General features: G+C 49.2%; 1 protein-coding gene across 1 annotated transcript; it reads left to right on the top strand.

The window, feature by feature from the left end:
• Positions 1-7,960: 7,960 nt before the first annotated feature.
• Positions 7,961-9,136, top strand: LOC125538253 (uncharacterized). The gene is made up of 3 exons (XM_048701530.2): positions 7,961-8,599; positions 8,708-8,767; positions 8,862-9,136. Exons 1-3 carry the CDS (start codon positions 8,057-8,059, stop codon positions 8,874-8,876), a joined length of 618 nt encoding a protein of 205 aa, XP_048557487.1. The 5' UTR covers positions 7,961-8,056; the 3' UTR covers positions 8,877-9,136.
• Positions 9,137-9,370: the final 234 nt, after the last annotated feature.

The raw sequence follows: 9,370 nt of genomic DNA, 5'->3' as shown, positions 1-9,370 counted from the left end.
GCACCGCTAGGTGATCCACCCGTCCCACAGAACCAAGACGCTATGAACGCTTGGCAGACACGTACTGATGACTACTCCCTCGTTCAGTGCGGCATGCTTTACAGCTTAGAGCCGGGGCTCCAAAAGCGTTTTGAGAGACATGGAGCATATGAGATGTTCGAAGAGCTGAAAATGGTTTTTCAAGCTCATGCCCGGATCGAGAGATATGAAGTCTCCGATAAGTTCTTCAGCTGTAAGATGGAGGAAAATAGTTCTGTCAGTGAACACATACTCACTATGTCTGGGTTACATAACCGCTTGACTCAGCTGGGAGTTAATCTCCCGGATGACGCGGTCATTGACAGAATCCTCCAGTCGCTTCCACCAAGCTACAAGAGCTTTGTGATGAACTTCAATATGCAGGGGATGGTAAAGACCATTCCTGAAGTATTTGCTATGCTGAAATCAGCAGAGGTAGAAGTCAAGAAGGAACATCAAGTGTTGATGATGAATAAAACCACTAAGTTCAAGAAGGGCAAGGGTAAAAAGAACTTCAAGAAGGACGGCAAGGAAGTTGCTGCGCCCGGCAAGCAAGCTGCTGGGAAGAAGTCAAAGAATGGACCCAAGCCTGAGACAGAGTGCTTTTATTGCAAAGGGAAGGGTCACTGGAAGCGGAACTGCCCCAAATACTTAGCGGACAAGAAGGCCGGCAACACCAAAGGTATATTTGATATACATGTAATTGATGTGTACCTTACCAGTACTCGTAGTAACTCCTGGGTATTTGATACCGGTGCCGTTGCTCATATTTGTAACTCACCGCAGGAGCTGCGGAATAAACGAAAACTGGAGAAGGACGAGGTGACGATGCGCGTCGGGAATGGTTCCAAGGTCGATGTGATCGCCGTCGGCATGCTACCTCTACATTTACCTACGGGATTAGTTATAAACCTCAATAATTGTTATTTAGTGCCATGTTTGAGCATGAACATTGTATCAGGATCTCGTTTAATACGAGATGGCTACTCATTTAAATCCGAGAATAATGGTTGTTCTATTTATATGAGAGATATGTTTTATGGTCATGCTCCGATAGTCAATGGTTTATTCTTAATGAATCTCGAGCGTATTACTACACATGTTCATAGTGTGAGTACCAAAAGATGTAAGGTTGATAATGATAGTCCCACATACTTGTGGCACTGCCGCCTTGGTCACATAGGTGTCAAACGCATGAAGAAGCTCCATGCAGATGGACTTTTAGAGTCTCTTGATTATGAATCATTTGACACGTGCGAACCATGCCTCATGGGAAAAATGACCAAGACTCCGTTCTCAGGAACAATGGAGCGAGCAACCAACTTATTGGAAATCATACATACTGATGTGTGCGGTCCAATGAGTGTTGAGGCTCGCGGTGGCTATCGTTATGTTCTCACCCTCACTGATGACTTGAGTAGATATGGGTATGTCTACTTAATGAAACACAAGTCTGAAACCTTTGAAAAGTTCAAGGAATTTCAGAGTGAGGTTGAAAATCAACGTGACAGGAAAATCAAGTTTCTACGATCAGATCGTGGAGGAGAATACTTGAATCACGAATTTGGCACACACTTAAGAAAATGTGGAATAGTTTCACAACTCACGCCGCCTGGAACACCTCAGCGTAACGGTGTGTCCGAACGTCGTAATCGCACTCTATTAGATATGGTGCGATCTATGATGTCTCTTACCGATTTACCGCTATCTTTTTGGGGCTATGCTTTAGAGACTGCCGCATTCACTTTAAATAGGGCTCCGTCGAAATCCGTTGAGACGACACCGTATGAATTATGGTTTGGGAAGAAACCTAAGCTGTCGTTTCTAAAAGTTTGGGGATGCGATGCTTATGTCAAGAAACTTCAACCTGAAAAGCTCGAACCCAAGTCGGAAAAATGCGTCTTCATAGGATACCCTAAAGAAACTATTGGGTATACCTTCTACCTAAGATCCGAAGGCAAGATCTTTGTTGCCAAAGACGGACTCTTTCTAGAGAAAGAGTTTCTCTCGAAAGAAGTAAGTGGGAGGAAAGTAGAACTTGATGAAGTATTGCCTCTTGAACCGGAAAATGGCGCAACTCAAGAAAATGTTCCTGAGGTGCCTGCACCGACTAGAGAGGAAGTTAATGATAATGATCAAGATACTTCTGATCAAGCTCCTATTGAAATTCGAAGGTCCACAAGGACACGTTCCGCACCAGAGTGGTACGGCAACCCTGTCTTGGAAATCATGTTGTTAGACAACGGTGAACCTTCGAACTATGAAGAAGCGATGGCGGGTCCGGATTCCGACAAATGGCTGGAAGCCATGAAATCCGAGATAGGATCCATGTATGAAAACGAAGTATGGACTTTGACTGACTTGCCCGTTGAACGGCGAGCCATAGAAAATAAATGGATCTTTAAGAAGAAGACAGACGCGGATGGTAATGTGACCATCTATAAAGCTAGGCTTGTCGCTAAGGGTTATCGACAAGTTCAAGGGGTTGACTACGATGAGACTTTCTCATCGGTGGCGAAGCTGAAGTCCGTCCGAATCATGTTAGCAATTGCCGCATTCTACGATTATGAAATATGGCAAATGGACGTCAAAATGGCATTCCTTAATGGTTTCCTTAAGGAAGAATTGTATATGATGCAGCCGGAAGGTTTTGCCGATCCTAAGAATGCTGACAAGGTGTGCAAGCTCCAACGCTCGATTTATGGGCTGGTGCAAGCATCTCGGAGTTGGAACATTCGCTTTGATGAGATGATCAAAGTGTTTGGGTTTACGCAGACTTATGGAGAAGCCTGCGTTTACAAGAAAGTGAGTGGGAGCTCTGTAGCATTTCTCATACTATATGTAGATGACATACTTTTGATGGGAAATGATATAGAACTCTTGGACAGCATCAAGGCCTGCTTGAATAAGAGTTTTTAAATGAAGGACCTTGGAGAAGCTGCTTATATATTACGCATCAAGATCTATAGAGATAGATCAAGACGCCTCATAGGTCTTTCACAAAGCACATACCTTGATAAGATTTTGAAGAAATTCAAAATGGATCAGTCCAAGAAAGGGTTCTTGCCTGTTTTGCAAGGTGTGAAATTGAGCTCGGCTCAATGCCCGACCACGGCGGAAGATATAGAAGAGATGAGTGTCATCCCATATGCCTCAGCCATAGGTTCTATTATGTATGCCATGCTGTGTACCAGACCTGATGTAAACCTTGCCGTAAGTTTGGTAGGAAGATACCAAAGTAATCCCGGCAAGGAACACTGGACAGCGGTCAAGAATATCCTGAAGTACCTAAAAAGGACTAAGGAAATGTTTCTCGTTTATGGAGGTGACGAAGAGCTCGTCGTAAAGGGTTACGTCGACGCTAGCTTCGACACAGATCTGGATGACTCTAAGTCACAAACCGGATACGTGTATATGTTGAATGGTGGAGCAGTGAGCTGGTGCAGCTGCAAGCAGAGCGTCGTGGCGGGATCTACATGTGAAGCGGAGTACATGGCAGCCTCGGAGGCAGCACATGAAGCAATATGGGTGAAGGAGTTCATCACCGACCTAGGAGTCATACCCAATGCGTCGGGGCCAATCAAACTCTTTTGTGACAACACTGGAGCTATTGCACTTGCCAAGGAGCCCAGGTTTCACAAGAAGACAAGGCACATAAAGCGTCGCTTCAACTCCATTCGTGAAAATGTTCAAAATGGAGACATAGAGATTTGTAAAGTACATACGGACATGAATATAGCAGATCCGTTGACTAAACCTCTCCCTAGGGCAAAACATGATCAACACCAGAATTCCATGGGTGTTCGATTCATCACAATGTAACTAGATTATTGACTCTAGTGCAAGTGGGAGACTGTTGGAAATATGCCCTAGAGGCAATAATAAAAGCATTATTATTATATTTCTTTGTTCATGATAATTGTCTTTATTCATGCTATAACTGTATTATCCGGAAATCATAATACACGTGTGAATACATAGACCATAATATGTCCCTAGTAAGCCTCTAGTTGACTAGCTCGTTGATCAACAGATAGTCATGATTTCCTGGCTATGGACATTGGATGTCATTGATAACGGGATCACATCATTAGGAGAATGATGTGATGGACAAGACCCAATCCTAAGCATAGCACAAAGATCGTGTAGTTCGTTTGCTAGAGCTTTTCCAATGTCAAGTATCTTTTCCTTTGACCATGAGATCGTGTAACTCCCGGATGCCGTAGGAGTGCTTTGGGTGTATCAAACGTCACAACGTAACTGGGTGACTATAAAGGTGCACTACAGGTATCTCCGAAAGTGTCTGTTGGGTTGACACGGATCGAGACTGGGATTTGTCACTCCATATAACGGAGAGGTATCACTGGGCCCACTCGGTAATACATCATCATTATGAGCTCAAGGTGACCAAGTGGTTGATCACGGGATCATGCATTACGGTACGAGTAAAGTGACTTGCCGGTAACGAGATTGAACAAGGTATTGGGATACCAACGATCGAGTCTCGGGCAAGTAACATACCGATTGACAAAGGGAATTGTATACGGGGTTGATTAAATCCTCGACATCGTGGTTCATCCGATGAGATCATCGTGGAGCATGTGGGAGCCAACATGGGTATCCAGATCCCGCTGTTGGTTATTGACCGGAGAGTCGTCTCGGTCATGTCTGCTTGTCTCCCGAACCCGTAGGGTCTACACACTTAAGGATCGGTGATGCTAGGGTTGTGAAGATATGTATATGCAGTAACCCGAATGTTGTTCGGAGTCCCGGATGAGATCCCGGACGTCACGAGGAGTTCCGGAATGGTCCGGAGGTAAAGAATTATATATAGGAAGTGCTGTTTCGGCCATCGGGACAAGTTTCGGGGTTATCGGTATTGTACCGGGACCACCGGAGGGGTCCCGGGGGCCCACCGGGTGGGGCCACCTGTCCCGGGGGGCACATGGGCTGTAGGGGGTGCGCCTTGGCCTATATGGGCCAAGGGCACCAGCCCCTATAGGCCCATGCGCCTAGGGTTTCCATGGGGGAGGAGTCCCACTAGTGGAAGGCACCCCTGAGTGCCTTGGGGGGGAGGGAAACCTCCCCTGGCCGCCGCACCTAGGAGATTGGATCTCCTAGGCTGGCGCACCCCCCCCCCCTTGGCCCTCCTATATATAGTTGAGGAGAGGGAGGACTTCATACCTCAGCCTTTGGTGCTTCCCTCTCTCCCTGTTACGTCTCTCTCTCGTAGTATAGGCGAAGCCCTGCTACTGTGACGCCCTGCATCCACCACCACGCCGTCGTGCTGCTGGATCTTCACCAACCTCTCTTCCCCCCTTGCTGGATCAAGAAAGGAGGAGACGTCATCCGTTCCGTACGTGTGTTGAACGCGGAGGCACCGTCCGTTCGGTGCTAAGATCATCGGTGATTTGGATCACGTCGTGTTCGACTACATCATCCCCGTTCTTTGAACGCTTCCGCTCGCGATCTACAAGGTACGTAGATGCATTTAATCACTCGTTGCTAGATGAACTCCTAGATGGATCTTGGTGAAACGAGTAGGAAAATTTTTGTTTTCTGCAACGTTCCCCAACAGCCTGGTGTTGTGCTGGCTTTGGGGTCCGAAGGCCTGATGTTGGCCCGTCAAGAGTCGGCCCGGGGACGGCTCAGAACGAGAAGATAATCTTGGTGTGCAAGCCAAGATGATCTCAGCGTGAGGTCGATTAGGCACCCTGTAAACCCTAGCTCTCGTCCCCTATATAATGTGAGGCTAGGGGTAGCCATTCCCATCTATTCACTAGATCATACTCTCAGTAGTCGCAATCCCCATCATGTTGTAACCCCCTCACATGAGGTGTTCCACCATCAATCCAAAATAAAGCAGAACGTAGGGAATTGCCTCACCATGAGGGCACAAACCTTGGTAACCCCCTTGTGCAAGCTCCCTTCTGGTACTTCCGGCCATGTCCGTCACTCTACCCCATACCGTCAAAATTGTAATTTGTTACTAACAGTTGTTTATGTTGTTTGGAGAGATGCCTCTATTCAAAGTATGTATCCCGGTCCAATCAATACCCATTGCTTTCATTGTCGATCTCTTGATTTACTATTACCTACAGCCTGGACCGTTTGTTCATTATCATTATTTATCAATTTCTATCACACCGTATGTTTAATTCTTGTAACTAGTTAGTCAAGAAGCCTGGCAACCAATCTGACCCATTGGGGGCAAGCAAAAGTCGGTTAGTTGTGTGCAAGTACTTATCATTAACTTACGTATGGTAGTTCCTACCATCGATAAACCTTGGTTATCTACTGGGGAAATACTTGTTGCTAGACTATTTCAACCCTTCCACTTGGGGCTTTCCAACAACTTCTACCAAATTATCATGATCCAGCTTCCTTGGTCGCATTGCTAAATCAAACGAATAGTCAGGAGTCGTGAGACATGCCAGGAGTCATCTATTGGCCCAACGCATGGTGCATTGAGCCAGATCCCTCCGACTCATTTCCAACCATACAGCTAGTTAGGCGTTGCGTGATGTGTCAGGAGTCGTCCATTGGACCAACATGCGGTGTATTGAGACAGCTTCGCATTGCTGGATCGGACGATCAATCGAGCGTTGTTTGACACATCTAGATCCGTCTATTGGCCCAATGTGTGGTGCACTGAGCCAGCTCTCTTCAAGACATCACCGGATCAGGCGGCCAGTTGAGCGTTATGTGACGTGCGAGAAGCCGTCCATTGGCCCAACACACGGTGCATTGGGCCAACTCCCCTCCAGCACATCACCAGATTAGGTGATCGCTTGGGCTTTGCGACACGTGCCAGGAGTTGTCTATTTTCCCCAACATGTGGCACACTGAGCCAGCTCTCTCCAGCACATCACCAGATCAGCGATCGGCTAGGCATGGCATGACATGTGTGGAGTCATCCGTTGGCCCAACGTGCGTGCCTCTAGTACATTATCAGATCAGTGTGGCTAGCTGGCATTGTGTGACGTGCCATGAGCCAGCCGTTAACCCAACGCATGACCCTCCAGCACATTGCCCGATCAGGCAGCCAGCTAGCGTTGTGTGACGTGTTAGGAGCTAGTCGTTGGCCAAACACGCCACCCACATCGCTGGATCAGGCAGCTAGCTGACGTTGCGTGACGTGTCAGGGACGAGTCGTTGGCCCAACGTGCGGCTCTCCAGCACATCGCCTGGTCAGGCAGCCAGCTGGCATGGCGTGACGTGCCAGCAGCCAGCTGTTGGCCCAATGCGTGACCGTCAAACACATCGCCTTGCAGCCAGATGGCGTGGCATGCCAGCAGCCAGCCGTTGGCCCAACACGCGGCCCTCCAGCACATCGCCTGGCAGCCAACTGGCTTGGCGTGGCGTGTCAGCAGCCAACCGTTGGCCCAACACGCGGCCCTCCAACACACCGTCGGACAGGTGGGCGTTGTGGGGTGATACCACACTTGTTGTGTTAGATATTCTGATATCTATTTCCATTCATTTATTCATTCCTTAAATATCTTCCAATAATAAAACAATAAATATGGAAACACCAAGTAAATCTGAAACTCATGCCACGCACACGTCGTCGGATCTGTGATCCAACGGCCCTCCACGGTTCGATCACGAGGGGGGAGAGCTCATGCCCCACACACACGCGCCCGGGCCAAAAATGCTAGACTTACGGGATCCCCTACGGACTGCTGCTTACGGACTCTTTTTCCACCAATAACTGCTCTCCTTGATTTTTAACTGATGGACCCCATCCTTCCTAATCCCCAAACATGATTTGACAACTCAGTCCGTAACATCAATCCAGTAAGGATCTGCCTGTAGGTGTAGCATTCTCCCGCCCGGACCCCTGCGGGCGGCACACGCCGGCGTCGATCCCAAACCCACAAGAAAAGAAAACCACAGCGAGCGTTCGCTCCTCGGAATTTTGCTATATATAGACGGCGCATGCAAGCAATTGCCAGACTAGAACCTCCGCAACACATTTGCTGCCCCCTTTAACCCCCTTCCTCCCTCCCTCCCTCCTCCTTGTCGTCTCGCGCCGATGGAGTCCTCACCGACGCCCGCCTCAGCAATGTCGGCGCCGTCCCCCGCTTCGTCGTCGCGATCGAGGGACAATCGCCTCCTCGTCGGCTTCGACCTCCCGGCCTCCTGGGGCTACCGCCGGCCCATGGCCTTCTGCAAGGACCCCGACTCCAGCCCCCCTGCGGCGGCGGCGGCGGCGGGCGACGAGGCGCTGCGCAACAGCTCCCGATCTCCGCCGAAAGCTGCCCCCGTGGCGGCGCCGGGGGAGTCCAAGCACGCCCCTCCGGCCGACGAGGGCGCCGCGGCGGAGGAATCTGCCCGGAAGCAGTACTACCAGCTGAGGGACCGGAGGGGCGGCCGGGACGGCGCGGAGGACGCGCAGGAGCACAGGAAGCTCTGGAACATGGACGGCGGCGGCTCCTCCTCCGGCGGCAGGATCAGCGCCGGGTTCTCGGTGGAGCTCACCAAGCAGGAGATCGAGGCGGACTTCCTCGCGATGACCGGCAAGAAGCCGCCGCGCCGGTACAAGAGGAGGCCCAAGGTCGTCCAGCGCCAAATCAACGTGCGTAAGCAAGACACGCCCCCAAAAAAATTCCTCGATCGCGCTCGCGAAATCCTCCCTTTCCCTCCTCCGATTACTCACCTCTCATCTTGTCTTCTTCTCCCGCAGTCCATCTCCCCCGGCGAGTTTCTCTCGGAGGTGAACCGCGATCGCTACAAGGTGAACGAGGTAAGCATTCTCCAAATAAAAAAAATCAATCTTTGGTCTATCTGGCACTTGTTCCTGGATGTTCGGACGCTGATTCGGGGCCGGATTGGTGCAGAAAGGGGGATTCTGAGGAGTCGCGATTCGGAGCAAGAGATGGATTTCCTGCCGGGAATTGTGGGTCGAGCAAGAGATGGTTCATCATCAGAGTTGAGGTTGAAGTCGAAGTGCGTCATGTCATGAGAGTCGATAGATAGATTCAGGGTTGAATAGTTTCAGTTCGTCAATGCTTTGGCAATTGATCGTGTATCATGTAATGTGAGTCAGTCAAACCCTAATACAGTGTATGTTGGGGGTGTTTTATTGGTTTATCATCGGGATATGGTTCAAGGATTTCTCCTGTGCTGCTCCTGTATCTGTTGTTGAGTGTCGAAGCCAGTTGTGCTGCAGAAGAACCTCAGATCTTGGTTGCAGGCCGGCAGAAATGGGGACTATTGTAGAATCTTCATCAACTTTTCATGTCAGTCACAGTCGTCAATTTATATCCTTTTTTGTTGTTGCATCCTTAGTTTTCCTGAAGCATTTCTCCATCTTGATCTGAACTCTCTGCATTGCGTTCTTTTCTTT

Source organism: Triticum urartu, chromosome 1A, assembly GCF_056163025.1.
Source record: "Triticum urartu cultivar PI428250 chromosome 1A, HENAU_Tu73, whole genome shotgun sequence".
Lineage (NCBI taxonomy): Eukaryota > Viridiplantae > Streptophyta > Magnoliopsida > Poales > Poaceae > Triticum > Triticum urartu.
This window is presented reverse-complemented; position numbering and strand designations above follow the sequence as displayed.

Bases quoted from the DNA above. Each gene is read 5' to 3' on its own strand.
- LOC125538253 (XM_048701530.2), top strand. From the start codon at position 8,057: ATGGAGTCCTCACCGACGCCCGCCTCAGCAATGTCGGCGCCGTCCCCC. The intron at 8,600-8,707 runs GTGCGTAAGCAA...CTTCTCCCGCAG, and splicing joins TCGTCCAGCGCCAAATCAAC to TCCATCTCCCCCGGCGAGTT.